Source organism: Gopherus flavomarginatus, chromosome 5 (assembly GCF_025201925.1).
Source record: "Gopherus flavomarginatus isolate rGopFla2 chromosome 5, rGopFla2.mat.asm, whole genome shotgun sequence".
In the NCBI taxonomy this organism is placed as follows: Eukaryota; Metazoa; Chordata; order Testudines; family Testudinidae; genus Gopherus; species Gopherus flavomarginatus.
The window spans coordinates 92,067,911-92,085,945 of NC_066621.1; the positions used below are offsets into that span (position 1 = coordinate 92,067,911).

The 18,035-nt window shown below is 41.8% G+C and overlaps 1 protein-coding gene across 6 annotated transcripts in view; it reads left to right on the forward strand.

Moving 5' to 3' along the window:
* SMOC1 (SPARC related modular calcium binding 1) overlaps window positions 1-18,035 on the forward strand; it is a 192,047-nt gene that overhangs the window by 127,269 nt on the left and 46,743 nt on the right. The window contains exons 6-7 of one of the 6 annotated variants that reach the window (XM_050953555.1): window positions 7,825-7,914; window positions 14,230-14,310. The exons of 1 other annotated variant lie outside the window; for it this stretch is intronic. In XM_050953555.1, the coding sequence (XP_050809512.1) occupies window positions 7,825-7,914; window positions 14,230-14,310 (171 nt within the window). The remainder of the gene's footprint in view (window positions 1-7,824; window positions 7,915-14,229; window positions 14,311-18,035) is intronic. 4 more of the 6 variants (XM_050953556.1, XM_050953557.1, XM_050953560.1 and 1 more) reach the window with 4 other exon arrangements.

Sequence of the window (18,035 nt, forward strand, 5' to 3'; positions counted from 1 at the left end):
TTGAAAAGATTAGCTAGAGGAAGAAAGGGAAAAAGGCACTGTTGCTAGGCAGACCCCAGGAGGCAACAGAGCCTGCAGTTCAGACAATAAACACCGGAGGGCACCCCAACACAAGAAAACAGGAACCATGACTTCTAAGGCAAAAATGGAGGCCGAAGGACAAAGCAAAGAAGCAGAACACAGGCGACAACTGGAAAAAAGAGAAAAAGAGGTGGAGCTGAAAGAAAGAAAAGAACAGATCAAACAGGCAGCCCATAAAAGAGAACAAGACGCCAAAAATGCAGCCCACCACAGAAAACTGAAAAAAGAAGAGGTGGCCCACCGCCGAAACATGGAAAAGCAACAAAAAGAGATGGAACTCCAGAGGGAAGCCCACCAACAGGCCATGAAATTAGAAAAGGCTAAGCAACAGGCTCCAGCCAATCCTAACAACCCTTCACCAATTATGGTTCCACATCCCAGGAAATTTCCCACCTACAAGGCAGGTGATGACACTGAGGCCTTCTTGGAAAATTTTGAAAGAGCCTGTCTTGGGTACAGCATCCCTGAAAACCAGTACATGGTAGAATTGAGGCCACAGCTCAGTGGACCTTTAGCAGAGGTGGCAGCTGAAATGCCTAAGGAGACCATGAATGACTATAAACTTTTTCAAACCAAGGCCAGATACAAAATGGGGATAACCCCGGATCATGCCCGTCGGCGTTTCAGAACCCAAAAGTGGAAACCAAATGTGTCATTTCCCAAACACGCCTACTACGTTGGGAAAAATTATGAGGCCTGGATATCATGACACAATGTTAAATCCTTGGAAGAACTGCACCTCCTCATACAAATGGAACAGTTCTTGGATGGTGTTCCTGAGAACATAACACGGTACATACAAGATGGAAAACCCAAAAATCTCACAGAGGCAGGGGAGATTGGAGCCAAATGTATGGAAGTGGCAGAAAGCAAAAAAGCTACTGTCAAGGGGAACGAATACCCCAGGGGGCACACCGACCATAAACCCAGATTTGGACCTTAGCGTCCAAAATATGGGGGTTAGCATGAAACCCTCTAAGCTTAGTTACCAGCTTGGACCTGGTAAAGCTGCCACCACCCAAAAAATTAGAGTGTTTTGGGGCACTCTGGTCCCCCCAAACCTTCCCTGGGGACCCCAAGACCCAAATCCCTTGAGTCTCACAACAAAGGGAAATAAACCTTTTCCCTTCCCCCCTCCAGGTGTTCCTGGAGAGACACACAGAAGCAAGCTCCGTGAATCTAAACAGAGGGATTCCACCCTCCCCGTTTCCAGCCTTGGAAAACAAAAGTATCGAGAGCTAATCTCTCTTCCCCCCTCACCCAGAGGGAATGCAAAGTCAGGCTAGTAAATCTAACACACACAGATTTCCCCCTGACTTCTTCCTCCCACCAGTTCCCTGATGAGCACAGACTCAATTCCCTGGAGTTCCCCACTAAAGAAAAACTCCAACAGGTCTTAAAAAGAAAGCTTTATGTAAAAAGAAAGAAAAATACATAAAAATTGGTCTCTCTGTATTAAGGTTACAAATACAGGGTCAATTGCTTAAAAGAAATATGAATAAACAGCCTTATTCAAAAAGAATACAATTTAAAACATTTCAGCAACTACATACATGTAAATACAAAAAAAACAAACCTATTTTTGTCCAATTCACAGTGCTCCCCTTTGGCCTCTCCGTGGCCCTGCATGTATTTACAAAATGTATAACCCTGGCAGCAGTGAGTCCAGGTCTATCTTTATCTCAACAATTGGCTCAGCAAGGGCAGGTCATGGGATCAAGGGCAGAGCAGTTTCAATCTGGTGCGTTCCACTAGTCGTGACCTGGGACTGTTACTAAACCTAAAGAAATCGATCCTTATACCAGTGCAACAAATAGTTTATAGGGGCGGTCCTCGAATCCACATGGACCACGCACATGGGCACACACACGCTTAGAATGGAATGGACATGAGCAACGCCTCTCAAATAACAGTTATGAAAGGTAGGTAATGCTTTTTTCTAGCCATCCAAAGAACACCATGAGAAATGAAATATATTATCCCATCATCCTTGCTGGGCTGCTATGGATGTGAGGATAGGACAGAGATGCTCTTTCTTTGCCCTGAGTTTTGGGAAACTGCAGCTAAGAGCAAAGTCCTCTTGATGATTCTGTAGGTGCACATCAATCCTGATCTGGAAACATTGCCATCTAGTGGTGCTAGGGTACATGATTCACCTATTTCTCTGCTCATATTCTGTATGGGCAGCTGCTACACTTGCACAGCTTTCTTAAAGCTATAGGGTTTTTTAGTTCCTTGCAGGAGGCAATAGATTGTAATTAATAATGATGAAACGTTTTCTTGGCATTTTAAAGGAACTACATATCCTTCTTTCCCCCCTATGATATTGTATTCTAGGAACTTCTGGGAAATCTGAAATGCCCTGGTTTTTCATTTTATCAGAGCGCTATTTTTTTTAATGACTACAGAATGTTTGTTTATAACTTATTGCTATGCCAGTTAGAATTTTCTCAGTGTTTTTACCAGGAACAAACAGCCCAGTGGAACGAGAGTTCAGTTTGACGAGCAATGGCTTGAGTGAAAAGAAAAGTCAAAGGAGAACAGACACTATCATAGCTGCTGTTCTGCTCCAAGTTGAAAGCATTGTGAGACACAGAACAAGTTTCACTAAAACTTGTTGGGAACACTGAGTTGTTGGAAAAAATCCTCTGGTCCGAGAAATAGACATGCAGCTGGCAGCAGCAACACTAGTGTGTACTTTGTAAAATAAAATGTATTTCTTGTCTTGTGACTATTACATGACCCCTAACCAAACCAAAACAAAATGTTATGTCTCCCTGGTTTTTTATTTTTAAGTGAGTTCACCTCTGCTGTATTTTTATTTATTTTTAAGTAAATGTGAGAAGGAATCGTGTTTCTTAAACAGGACAGGTACTGTGTTCTCTTGTGTCTGGAAAGCATAATTTTTGGTGCTACCATGATGAATTTAATAATTGCAAATTCAGCTTTGGCAATTAAATGGGGGAAAGTGTGTGAGGTTTTATTTGTCATATTAAGATACTTAGTTTTTAGGAAGATCTTTTAATTTAATTTTATATTTATAGATTTTTATATGTTTATATTTCTATATAGAATATTTTATTATATTTTTATCTATTTTTATATTTATATAAAATAAAAACACACCGTTTATAGGCTGTGTTTTGAGGTTTATTTTCAATTGGTGCATTATCCTGAAAATCAAACCAAACTGATAATTAAATGACTATTTCTGGCTAACGCTAAAAGGAAGGCCTCAGTTCTTGAGAAAGAGTCAGTATTTACCAAAAATGTTTTGTTTTTTGTTTGTTCTTGAGATAAGCCTAAAACAACCTCCCTGATTAAATCATGCTGAACTTCACCAAAGTTCAGATCTAGATCTGAATATAAAATTTATGGCTCAGATCTTTTACTATCCCCTCCCCCCCCCTTGTTGATTTGAGTCACTGTTTTTAAACTTGAAAAGCAATTCTTGAGTTACTCAGTGGATAAGCATTCCTGGTAATATTCTAAAAAAGATTACCATACTGGCAGTTCATTGTGCCCAGTCCTTTCCTAATTATATAACTTTTTCAGACTGCTGTATGTCGTGTTGACTTCTAAATCCTTAAGAGCCAGCTAAACTGTTGATATGTTGTTAACTGCTTCAATGGAGTGGCAGAATATCACCTAAGAACTATAATTTTTTTTAAAGTAGTTGCTGTGGTTTCATGAGTCATGTTGAAGCCCAGCACCCTGTTATGACAAAGAATGAAGGTTAACTTACCTTTCATTAGACAGCCTCATTTTTAAGGGATAACATCAAGATAAAATCAAGGGCCAAATTGTCCTCTAATTCCTATGAAGTCAAAAGAGTTACACTAGGAAGGCTTTTTTCCTGTATACCTAAAAATTTTCTTATCTTTGTTACGACGGGTAATACTCAGTAATATTAAAACTAGGAGGTGGTTGTAAAACTCAGTTCAAAATTTTTCACAGGGGTAAAAATGGTGGTAGTGAGGAATGAACTGGAATTTTTCTATTTTGACAAAAAAATAAAAGTTCCTCAGTTTGTGTTTTTCCACTGTTCTCCGTTCTGAAAGTCAAAATGTTTTGAGGTTTTTTTGGAAACACTGAAAACTTCAAAAGAAAAGTTTTCCTTTAAAATTTCCACATCCCCCATAAAAGGGGCATTTCTGGTTGGAAAAATCTGTAAACCAAAACTGTGATCACTTATACTAAGAACGCTTCATTTTACTTTTCATCATTGTTGCTATCTGTGAACTTCTTTCACTTCCCTCAGCTTGATCAGTAACTGGTCTATTTCCCTTTCATTTTCTTATTTTATTTCCTCGCTCCTCTGTGTGTGTGTGTGTGTGTTTCTGACACTATATGGAAATTTTAAACTTAAATTGAAAGCAAAATCTATTCCTTGAAAGTTCATTGACATTTTTATTCATATTAGGTTAAAGCCTGACCCCACTGAAGCCAAAGGCAAAATTTCCAATTTGACTTCAATAGAATCAGGATTTCACCCATTGTTTATTTGTGTATAGAGCTGGTCAGGAATTTTCCATTAAGGCTTTTTGGCAAAATGCAATTTCTGCACAATTGAATGTTGAGAAAATTTCAACTTTTCCAAAACTTTTTGATATTTCTGTCAAGAAAACGGAAACTAAATATGTAAGGTAATGTTTCATTTCGTGGATAGTTCTCTGAAGATGTCCACGCAGTGTGCAGAGGTGGTCAAAAAAGCAAACGATGTTAGGAATCATTAAAAAGGGAACAGAGATTAAGAGGGCAAATGTATTATTGCCCTTATATAAATCAATGGTACGCCCACTTCTTGAATACTGCGTACAGATGTGGTCTCCTCATCTCAAAAAAGATATACTAGCACTAGAAAAGGTTCAGAAAAGGGCAACTAAAATGATTGGAGTTTGGGATGGGTCCCATATGAGGAGAGATTAAAGAGGCTAGGACTTTTCAGCTTGGAAAAGAGGAGACTAAGAGGGGATATGATAGAAGTATATAAAATCATGAGTGGTTTGGAGAAAGTAGATAAGGAAAAGTTATGGGAATAAGTAAATAATACAAGAACTAGGGATCACCAAATGAAATTAATAGGCAGCAGGTTTAAAACAAATAAAAGGAAGTTCTTCACGCAGCGCACAATCAACTTGTGGAACTCCTTATCTGAGAAGGTTAGGACTATAATAGCATTTAAAAGAGAACTGGATAAATTCATGGAAGTTAAGTCCATTAATGGCTATTAGCCAGGATTAGTAAAGAATGGTGTCCTTAGACTCTGTCAGATGGTGGAGATGGATGGCCGGAGAGAGATTACTTGATCATTACCTGTTAGGTTCACTCCCTCTGGGGCGCCTGGCATTGGCCACTGTCAGTAGACAGGATACTGGGCTGGACAGACCTTTGGTCTGACACAGTACGGCCATTCTTATGTTCATGTAAGCTATTAGAACAGGACTAGATCCATTATGGGTGTTTCCACTTTTCTCTGAAGCCTAATATATTGTTCACTGTCAGAATATAGGGTACTGGGCTGGCTGGATCAATGGTCTGAGCTGGTGTGAGAAATCCCCTGCTCTTAGAATAAGGAAATGATTGGTCTACAGGGAAATAAAATGCATTTGTATGTTTACTTAATATAAATGGCTATGCAAAATAGAGGTTGAACTTGGCTGTTACTCAGCAAGACACCCTACTAGCACTCTATTGGTGTCTACCCAGTTAGCTTCCTTTGTTAAAAGTGAAAACACATTTCTAGCCCTTCTAGGTGTAAAGAAGACATTTAGGGTGTGCCTCATTGGTATGCTGTTTACCTGCACCTGTGAACAGCCAGCGTGGAATGACAGCTGTAAAGGAGGAATACACTGACTCCATTTTATCATAAGGACATGCTAACTCTGAAGCCTAATGATGGAAGTGTCAACATTAACTATTTAACTTCTTGTCATTTTAGTAGAAACATCCAGCTATTGTTGGCATGCGGGCAGACCTGTGGATCATGGGAGGAGATTGGGTGGAATCCTGCTGCCTTCTCTTTGGCCTGATCACTGATGCAAACTCTTTAAAATACAAAGAATGATTAAAAGATGCAGCCAGTGCATAAATATTAAATTTATTGGGCTAAACCCTAATTCTTTTTACCTACTCAGCTTTTACTTGGTTTTTATTCAGGCAAAACCATCATTAAATGGGAGCCTTGCCCAGCCCAGATCCCGTGAGCTGCTAAATACTAGCAGTTACTAGTCTCTTTACTTACTCCTGCAGCACTGGCCATTTCAGCTGAGAATTTGGCCCACGGATATAGCACTGTTTTATACATTTATATGGTAAAAATTGTATGCGTTCTTTGTGTTCACATGTATTCTAACTACACTTGTTGAACATACAGACAATGCGTGAATCAAGGGGGCAAATGTATAGAGGTCCTCTATTGCTGTCTCCCATCTCTTTTACTTTCATGGAATTGCACAGGTGAAATGAAATTTGAACCGTACTTTTTCAGTTTGGGTTCCCTTTCTGATTAATATACCTAGAAATAAATAATCAATGCTCTGATTAAAAGGTATTTAAGCTCAAGTCAATTAAAAAAAAAACCTCTTTGTCATGAGAATGTTGCCTGAATAGTCTTGTTTTCCATCGATTCTGCCCCCACCCCAGCCTCAAATATTTTGTTAGGGGCTTTGTAACTGTTGAGCTCTCTCCCTTTCCCATAATGTGTCTGATGTAAGGTCATGCAACAAAGGCATGTTGTAAGTTCTCTAAAAGCATAACATGCAAGAAATATCCAGGTTTTCCCCTCACCCTCACTTTGTACAGCACCACCACACTGTACAGCAAGACTGAACTGAGGAGTTGAATTGACTCTCCCAATTATTTTCAGTGTAACTCAGTGTTTTCCCTTTCAGTTACTTCTACTGTGACCACACATACTATATTTTAAGGCCATATAGAGATGGACATAAAAAGGGACAACAAATTCAAACACCCTGTAACTTTCAGAGGGCGGAACCAGACCCGAGCCCAAATTTAACAATCAGTGGCTGTCTGCATAATGTAAAACCGGCATATAATCTTTTGCTTCTGCGGCTCTGTGATTTTTGTTTTTTCTTGTGGATTTGACTTTGTTTGGTGTACACTTTTAAGAGGGAAAGACTCCACGCTTGTTGCCAGAAGGCACTGAAACATAATATATCGGGGAAAGCTAATCTAAGAAAAGTTTTTCTTCCCATCTCTCATAATCATGTCAAAGCTAGAGGGCAGCTTGACGTTACCACTGTAAGAAATAAGTTTTCCTATTGACAGACCATTTTTAACAGCGCTTCAATGAATGGTGATGCCAGGCTCCACGTTGGTAAGTTTCAGAAGACGTTCTTTAAACAAAGAAGATAATTAGAAGGACTTTGGTCCATTAATTCCCAGCTCCCTGGTGTCACAGGATATCAACTGTGAGGGATAACTCCACCTGATCCTAAAAGATGACCTCTAATCAGTGCATCAGGGAGAAGGGGAAGACACCCATGGTTCATGTCAGTGTTATGTGCGGGAAATTCAATCTTAAATCTAAAGGTAGTGATCATTGCATGTGTACTGTGACATACCACTACTGTCCAAGTAAACTCTGAAAATTTATTATGTCTTGACTTTCTGTCTTTCTGTCTATCTTTCTTCTCTCTCTTGGACTTGGCCGGGCCATGTACAAATCCCAATCATTCAACAGTACTGGAGAGTAGATAGTATTTACCTCAATAATGGTAGTTTCTTTTCGGTTCTTTTTAACCCTCAATTCAGATGATGGTTCGAAGCCCACGCCTACCATGGAGACCCAGCCTATTTTTGATGGTGAAGGTAAGAGCCTCTCTTTTAAACACATTTTTTTCTCTCTCTCGCATTTGTTGTTCAAACCCTGGCTTTAACCGGCAACGCAGTAACGCCCTGAATCTTAAGTTGTCTCCAGTTCAGAGTACTCTTGGGACTTGAGGTATTTTTCCAAATCCTTTCCCATCCTCCCTTCTTCCCTGGTATCCAACAATAACACCAGTTGGACGAATCCTTTGGATAACCTCCGAGAGGAAGATGTCATGGCTAAAAAATGCTCCCTGAATCAGAAATGACAGTTTCATATATTCCATCCTTCCTCCCCCCTGTGGTATTGGTACAAGGAGTTTCATAACTTCTGCTGAAACACAGCAGCTTCCCTCAAAGGGAGGAAAAGGCTAAACTACAGTCTGTGAATGTTGACTTGGAGAAAAATGTTGGGAGATTTCTTCATTTACTTAATGGAAAGTGCATCACTGAAGGGAAGTGGTAAATGAAGTCAGCGTCCTGGGCCCACCTGATCCATGGTCCACCAAGGCAGTTTCCTCTTTCAGATGTGCAGACTCAGGAATTGTTGTGCCTCAGTTCATGGGAATCCTTAAATTAAAGCAACACTGCTGTGATCAGTTATAATTAGATGTGAGCCAAAAAATGAACCTCTGCTATGAACCCCTTCAGATGTCCTGGCCAGGGGAGAGCTGCAGATTTTAGTGCTGAACCTAAGATTTTAAGATGGCGTTGTGAAAAGCGACAAAGTCCTGTAGCACCTTCTAAACTAACAGACATATTGGAGCATAAGCTTTTGTGGATGAATACCCACTTTGTCAGACGCAGTGGGTATTCACCCACAACAGCTTATGCTCCTGTTAGTCTGTAAGGTGCCATAGGACTCTTTTTGCTGCTTTTTACAGATCCAGACTAACATGGCTACCCCTCTGATACAAAGATGGAGTTGAAACCAAAAATAGAAGGGATTTGGCAGGACCAGATGGTGCCACCGATAGCTTCTTCCTTCACCTGACATGAATAGGTGGTTATGATGGGTTTTGGTTTTGGGGGGTTTGGAGGGCTAAAATAAGCATATTTAATAGCAAGTGACTGCAGTTCCATCATTTCCATTTGCATGGACCTAGCTTTTATACAAAAAAATTTGTATCCGCTTTAAAAAACAAATAAGATACCTAAGCCAAAATATTGTATTCCCATATAAATAAACAGAGGAAACAAAACCCTAGTTGTCAGTCTCCTGTTTACATAAAAAAACCCTGTTCCTTCTAGCAGCCATCTGGTATTGTATTAAATTGCTGTTTGTAATAACAGCATGCTGCTGGGCTTTCAGTTTACCCCAAGATAGTGGTTGTGAATGCACAGTGGAGGGAATGCACTAAGAAAATGTGGACTTAACTACAGGAAAAATTACCAAACAGTGCACTAGATTAGTCTGTGAAAGCCCTGTCAGAAGCTTCTTAGGGAATGGTGAAAGTCCCCAATCCTCGGGTCATTCAGACAAAGCACTAGAGAGTACACTGCAGAGACAGTCCTACCCTGGCAACCCAGAGGACATGTAGAGCCTAATAGCTCTTGTGTGCCTCTCTTCTGTGCAAGACATTTTAAAGTCCCCAGTCTTTGCTCATTCAAAGGACCCATCATTCTGCACTGAGATTGTAGGTGAGACCAAGGGGGAAATGGACCATAGCTAGCTTGTACAGCGTAATGAAGGACCATACACCCGCTTTGTTTGTTTTGTGTGTGTAACTGTGAATCTTGCAATACATCATGCAAACACTTCTTTCCTCTTGCATCACGCATGTCGTAACAGGAAAGGTCAGATTTTAGGCCTTCTGTTAATTTGGCAGCATTTCTTTTGACCCAAAGGAGGAGAGGCAGCATGAGACTGGGAGCTATCCAAGTTCTAACACTGACACACTGTGTGACCTTGAATACATCACTTTATTGCTTTCTCTCTGTCAGTTTTCCCACTTCTGAAATAGGGACAAGTAAATTTCCTACTGCTCTGGGGGGTTGTGATGATCTCTTCATGGTTTGAGATCCTTTAATGGGAGACGACAGAGAAGGCCAAAGCATTGTTCTGTTATCCATTATGGCTGGGGGTCTCAAAGGTGAGAGTTAAATGTACAAATCCCATTGAATTTCAGTAGGATTTGTATGCTTAACTCCTTTAGGCTCTTTTTTTGAAAATCTCACCCTGTGGGTACAGAATTAGTAAACAACTCTGGCCCAGTAATGGGATTTTAGTAAACAATCGGTTACACCTGTGCTGCTGCCATGGAGGCACTGGGGCTGCAAAAGTGTCACTGGAGCTTAATTTGAAGGCATTGTGGTTGCAGGACTGGAAGGAAAAGGGGTTAATATTGCCGTCAGAATCTTTATTACTCATGTGACGAGCAAAAAGGAAAACTGCTTTGACCATCACATAGGGTTTGGGGATGTCAGATTGTTAAAATGAAAACTGACTTGATGTTTAGCGTTTTAAATGCTCTGGTTTTCCCATGAAATGTGTGTTTGAAAACAATTTCTTCTTTAGCTAGATACAAAAAGCAAAACCTGGCAGCAAAACCCTGAAGTTAAATTACTTTTTCAATAAACTTTTTTTCAACTAACATATTTCCACATATCCTTGAAAGGGGAAAAAATTCTTGTTTGAAAGAAGTTCCTTAAATGGCATCAGTTATCTTTGTTAGGGAAAAAGGAGAGGTCAGCTTTAGATGGTAGCTCTTGGGTTATGTTGTCTGAGACCAGATTTTTCAAACGTGGTTATAACTCAATGTGTGCTAGGCTGGTTAGGAAGTCTGCCATTTATATAGGTGTCTGAATGAGAGCATAGCTTTTTTGAAAAGCAGGCACCAGTTGTGGGAGTAGAGCACTCCTTGAACTTTGCCCTTAAATCTGAGGCTATGCCTACACTACGGTATTATTCCGATTTTACAGAAATCGATTTTTGGAAACATTGTATAAAGTCGAGTGCACGCGGCCACACTAAGCAGATTAATTCAGCGGTGTGCGTCCATGTACCGAGGCAAGCATCAACTTCCGGAGCATTGCACTGTGGTAGCTGTCCCATAGTTCCCGCAGTCTCCCCCGCCCATTGGAATTCTGGGCTGAGATCCCAATGCATGATAGGGCCAAAAATTTGTCACAGGTGGTTATGGGTAAATGTCGTCAGTCTTCCCTCCATAAAAGCAATGGCAGACAATCATTTCGTGCCCTTTTCCCTGGATTGCCCGGGCAGACGCGATAGCACGGCAACCATGGAGCCTGTTCAACCTTTTTTCACTGTCACTGTATGTCTACTGGATACTACTGACAGACACGGTTCTGCAGCGCTACACAGCAGTATCCCCTTGCCTTTGCAAGTTAGCAAAGACGGTTACCAGTCATACTGTACCATCTGCTGCTGTCATAGGTGCTCCTGGCCGGCCTCGGTAAGGTCAGTTGGGGGCACCTGGACAAAAATGGGAATGATTCTCCAGGTCATTCTCTTCTTTAAGTTTTGTCTAACGGAGAGACAGTCCTGCCTAGAATATCAGGCAAGCCTATTAAAGAACCAGAGAGGCAAACGGCCGCTCCGGGTCAGAGCCCCAGACATCCTGCAGAAATGATGAGCTGCATGCCATTCTAGGGGGTGCCCCTGCAACAACCCCACTCATTGCTTTCCCTCCTCCCCCACCCTTCCTGGGCTACCGTGGCAGTTATCCCCCCATTTGTGTGATGAAGTAATAAAGAATGTATGAATAAGAAACAACACTAACTTTATTGCCTCTGCAAGCAGAGATCAAAGGGGGGAGAGGAGGGTGATTGGCTTACAGCGAAGTAGAGTGAACCACCATTCTGCACTTGGTCAGCCTATAGCTGAAAATGAGAATCTGTGATAAGCACTAGGATAGAAGCACAGGCAGGACTGAATCTCCATGTGTGTGTGGGTCTTTGGTTGACACAGGTAAAATACAAAATGTCCCAGGATATGTATATTGGGGGTCAGTTCTATACAGCATTTTAATTTTTTTATTTGCAGCAAAATGTAGAGGTCTAAGTATCTGATTGTGAGCCCTGGTAGCAAGGAGTGCTGCTGACTGGGAAAGCAGCCTGAGGCAGAAGCCTCCAGCTGACATGATATTCCAGGCAGGACTGAATCTCCATTAGACAAAACTTAAAGAAGAGAATGACCTGGAGTCATTCCCATTTTTGCCCAGGCACCCTCAGCCGACCTCACCAAGGCCAGCCAGGAGCACCCATGGGATGACGATGACGGATACCAGTCCTACTGTACCGTCTGCCGTCCGCAAAGCAAGGCAAGGGGATGCTGCTGTGTAACGCTGCAGCACCGCGTCTGCCAGCAGCATCCAGTAGACATTGAAAAAAGGCAAGAAACTATTTTTTTCCCCTTTGCTTTCACGGGGGGTGGGGGCTCATGACATATACCCTGAACCACCCGCGACAATGTTTTTGACCCTTCAGGCTTTGGGAGCTCAGCCCAGAATTCAAAGGGTTTTCAGAGAGTGAGGGAACTGTGAGATAGCTACAGTCGTCAGTCGCCCCTCTGTCCGTGAGCATCCATTTGATTCTTTGGCTTTCTGGTACATTTGTCTCAGCTTCTTAAGTTTCACTCAACACTGTGTTGAGTCCCTGTTGTGGCCTCTGTCCATCATGGCCTTGGAGATTTTTTTTCAAATGTTTTGGCATTTCGTCTTTTGGAAAGGAGTTCTGATAGAACAGATTCAGTATCTCCCATACAGTCCATGCTGGAGCTCTTTTTTGATTCTGGGACTGCATGGTCACCTGTGCTGATCAGCGCTCCACGCTGGGCAAACAGGAAATACAATTCAAAAGTTTGCGGGGCTTTTCCTGTCTACCTGGCCAGTACATCTAAGTTCAGACTGCTGTCCAGAGTGGTCACAATGGTGCACTGTGGGATCGCTCCCGGAGGACAATACCGTTGAATTGCGGCCACGCTAACCCTCATTCAAAATGTCAATGTCAATTTCAGCGCTACTCCCCTCGTCGGGGAGGAGTACAGAAATTGATTTTAAGAACCCTTTATATCGAAGTAAAGGGCTTCGTTGTGTGGGTGGGTGCAGGGTTAATTCAATTCAACGCTGCTAAATTTGAGATAAACTCAGTTTAGACCAGGCCTGATGCTCCCCACCCCACCCCCCCATACCCATACACACACGCGCTATCTCTGTGACACTCGAAAAGAATAGCAAACAGGTCAGGGAGGTATAGCTTCTGACTCTGGGTTGCAGTTCAGCAGCTCCATGACGAGACCCTGGATTGGTGTGAAGGGGTTGGGACAGATGCTCGATGCTCCTTTCACAAGCAAACGCTCCTATGATTGCTGTAGCTGAGAGAGAGAGAGAAAAGTTTCTCCTCCTAACCTTTCAGTTTGTTTACTTTGTGCATTTGATTATTTATTTCTCCTTTTTAGTCAGTCAGCTTCTTCCTTGTTGAACAGAGCTATATAAATGTCAATAGGCAAACAGAAAAACCCTTGTAACATTTTTTTATATTAAATAAATAAATCAGGCCCTACTAAATTAAAAAATATTCCAGTTTTCAATAGAGGATGCTTTTGTTCGTTTTAAAAAGTCCCTTTTAGAGACTACTTAGGGTATCAAGTACCCCGTTCAACCTCTATTTGAATATCTCTCTGTTAAGCAACCAGTTTTTATTGTCCCTTGAGGGGTTGCATAAGGTAGGGTTTGCTGTGTTTTGAATTCGAACAGTATAACATGTTTAATCCAAGGATTTCTAAGCACTTTCTGAAAGTCGATATCTGTGTGTGTTTAGTGCATCAGATACATGTCCTTTAACTAGATCTGCTTCTTTAACCTGCTCTCTTTTAAGTGTTCCCAGCAGTGCTCTGCATTTATCTGTTTGCTTTTGATTTTTTTAAAAGGGAATTGACAATTGAAAGTGGGTGATCAGCTGCTCTCTGGGGTCTAGGGTAATGTTTACATTCCTGATTTTAAAGTATTTTACTGAATTTCATGCAACTCTTAGTGGAAAACGTGACATGCAGTACCACACAACATAGTCTGTACCTCTTCTGAGTCAGGGCTGAAGGGTATGAGGCAGGATACTGTGGGCTAGGGAAAGCAGGAAACAGAGATGTAATATATGGAAAGAGATAGAGGTGGTGTGTGCTTGTGGTGGGAGATAATTAAAGGCTCACACTACACAAAATGCACAAAGGAACCCTGGAGGACATGTCAAAACCCAAGAACTAGGATGGACCAGTCAGGACACCTCCACCTCCATCATGCCTCCCCACCCCCACTAGTGGAACGAACATGGTTTTGTTAAGTGTTCTTCATTGTCTTTCAGAAATCACAGCTCCCACACTTTGGATCAAACACTTGGTCATCAAAGATTCCAAACTGAACAGCTCCAGTATAAGAAATTCAGGTAACGAACGCCTGCTTTAAAAAAAAAAAAAAGCAATTAACTAAGCAGCATGATCCTTTTCCCAGGACTCCTCATTTCTTCTTCCTCTCTTGCAGCTACAATGCTGCTCTCTCTCAGCACTGCAGTGTGGGGAAACCCAGGCAACAAATGAGAGAGGGTCTCTTCACTGTGTACCGGGTATATGCTGAGGAGAGTTTCTGTTCTCTAAAACAGGAACTTGGGATACTGAAGAAAACTTTAGGTTTGTTCACCCACGGCTTCATACCAGACTACCAGTCTTCATTCCACTCCCGTGTTCCTCTCATTAACTCTGTGTCATAACTCCATGAACGAACACTTTCCTGAGAGCATCCTTATTGCACTGTGTGTGTGGTTCCCAAGGAACTGAGGTTGTTGCTAAACTTGGGTTCCAATCTAAGCAGCTATGATCACCCAAGGCAACTGTAGTGGTATTTTGGATAAATGGGTGATAGTGACTCTGAGGTGGGTTGTCCATGGTGGACTTTGCAATAAACATGAGCTGTAAATGGGTGAAGAGAGAATTATTGCTTTGCATAGCAGGGTGGGAAGAAGTTCCACATGTGAAAGACAGCCCAGAAAAAATAACAATGGTGAGAGGAATGAGCAGGTCACTGGGATCAGGGAGGTGAGACGCTCAGGTGGAACAAAGAACAAAAGGTGGAATAGGCAGAAATGAGAAGAGAGATGTAGGCAGGGTTTGTGATGCTTCCTAGTGGTACCCAGGGCTGTGAGGCACCTTGCTACCATCTGCCTTTCTTGTGAGGAAGCCTTGTTGGTACCTACTAGATGTCAGCACTCTCACTGCCACGGGCAACACAAACACTCCCCTCTCAGCCTACGCAGGCCATGCTGTCCCTCTGCAGGTTAGTGACAGGCACGCTCCAAGCATCCCTCTGGAGCGTCTAGCCTAGGCTGACCAGACAGCAAGTATGAAAAATCAGGACAGAGGGTGAGGGGTAATAGGCGCCTATATAAGACAAAGCCCCAAAAATCGGGACTGTCCCTATAAAATCGGGACATCTGGTCCCCTAGTCCAGCCTCTGATCTACTGGACACTCGCAGAATTCCCAGATCTGTTATTCACAAAGGAACAGTGCATCTCATCTTACCAGTTTCACCGCTCCGCTTAACTCTCAGCACCTCTAAGTGTTTTCACTATAAGCAAATCTAAGTTTATTTAACAAAGAACAAAGATTCAAATAATAGCAGCTAGATAAAAGGATTGGAAGCAGTCGAATACATGTAAAATAAAATCACAATGCTCTTTCTAGATCTTAATGCTTAACTAACAAGAGACTGTCCTATCTAATGAAGTTGAGCTCACCCAAAGTCTTCTCCCAGTATTCAATCAGAAGCCTGGCTGTGAGCCTCCCAAGCTCACAGACAGCTTGTCCTCTAGGTGAAGGATAGCTGGTGTCCCGCTGCATTCTTCTCATATGCCAGGCTAATTCTTTAATCTTAGTAGGGAAGATGTCCTGTTTATGACTGTGTATTCCTTCCTGTAGATTTTATGAACTCTTGTCAAAGTCAGTCTTGATTAGCTGTTAGTTTCCTAGGCAAATGTATGTACATTGTAAGACACAATGATCAGCCAGGGAGATAAGTGTCGTCTACCCCCTGCCGGAACAGAGTCTGTTTATCACCTTCAGGTGATCAGTCTTAACTTACATATCTTAAGAACGTAGTTTTAAATATAGATACTTAACTCTGTAAATATCATCCATACACTTCTCTCCTAATGATTGGGACAACCAGTAGATTAATGACTGCTTGTAGAGACCTTGCATGCCACCCTTTGGCACACTAGGATGGAGACATCAAACCCAGGGGATACTTGTAAATCCTTATGCACCACTTGTGTACTCTTGTGCAGAGATCTGAGAATGGAGAGCTAGAACTTGAGGCAGAGAGTGAGAGAGATTTGAAGAGGGGAGTAAGATCTGAGCAGTGGATGAAGCTGATGATTTGATCTGCTGAATGTTTTGGGTAGACTGGAGGGAAATGATTTGGGAATTGGGAAGTCAGACAGGAGGAAGCTGCTAGGAGATTACCAAGATATTGATTTAAGATTTGATAAATAGCTATCGCCATCCACACACTTTTGTAAAGAGACAAGAAATAGACCCGGAACAGGTTCTGTAAGCAAACATGCGCACGCACGCGCAACCCAAGCCCCAGGTAACCTGTGGAGGCAGTTTAAACTAATTGTTAGTGCCAGTCTCTTGTTTTTGTTCCAAGCTTAGCCTAGGACTCTGATCTTCAGTAATTCACTTAACCTGTCTCTGTTTTTTCCCAATCACAAACTGAAGGTGATCTGGAGCTAAATGGCAGAAATAAAGTAGGCTTAATTAGCTAATGTGGATAAAGTAAGCTAGATCCTTCATGACCTCCAGATTGGATTACAGCAGCATGGTCGACATGGAGTTACCCTAGAAGACCACCCAGAAATTTCAGCTGGTGTAGAAGTGTTGGCCAGCTGGCTTAGTGGTGTTTCAAATGCAGAGCAAACCATACCTGTGCTCCATAAACTTCACTGGCTACCGATTTATTCCTGGTGTCATCCAAAGTGGTGGTTTTGCTCTGTAAAGCCATATATGATTTTGGTCCAGGCTATCTTAGCAACCACCTGCCTCCTTATGCAACACTCCTGGTAGCTGAGACTCAAATGAGAGACTCTTGCTTCCAGTTCCTGGATCTGAATTTGGGAAGGGGGGGCTGAAAAATGGGTATCCTCAGTAGGGAAGAGGAAGGTCTTTGACTCTAGAATTTACTTGGCCCCATAGATCTTTTGACCTTCCCAGCATGCTGCAAGCACTATCTGTTCAAGCTTTCCCTCAGGAAACTGCCTGTTGCTTGAGAAGGAGTTCCTTTTGTGAACTTGGTCCATTTTGTTCTTAATTGGTGATTTTTTTTTCAATGACTATAAATGAACCCAGAGATTGTATTGGGCACACATTACTAATCCAAAAATAAACTCTCAGCTGGAGAATTTCAAATGAGTACAAAAAAAGACAACTACCACAGCAAGGTAAAATGAGCTGTTAAAAAAATCTCATTGCACATAATTGATTGCCCTCAGATGATGTACTTTCCCCTCTTACATCAGTTACAAGGTATTATGGAAAGTTGCTAATTCTAGACTCAATTTTTCACACTGTGCCATGCAAACCTGCAGTCATCTCTGTTTGCTACAATGAATTACTGACATCGGGGAAAGGCCAGATCATGAAAGCGGTTATGGAACAGCTGACACATTTAACACACAACTCTCAGCTCCCTTTCTACTGTTTTTTATGGTGTTTTTTAGTCTGGATTTTTTGTTGAAGGATGGGGGCATGCATCTGGAAGCTATGGAAGGAAAGCACTATAGATGAGCTAAGTCTTAATAAGGAAAACTTTTGAAAATATGATGATGACTGTTAATTGCTTATGTATTGGATGCCCAGGATGAGATACTTATGTGTCTTAAATTGGGTGTCCAAAATTAGTGGATGCTTTTGGTAACTTTAGCTTACAGCAGTGTTAGATCTTATTGCACAGTATGTTTTCGTTTTATCTCGTTGTATTTTTGTTTTTAACAGGTTAAGGTAAGTTTTGCTGCCAGTTTTTCTGCATTGGCTTGACTGTATTGCCTCTGAGCCTAAAGCTCCTCAAATTAGGTAAATCCTTATATTGTCTTGTCGTCTTGCTGTATTTTAATGGAC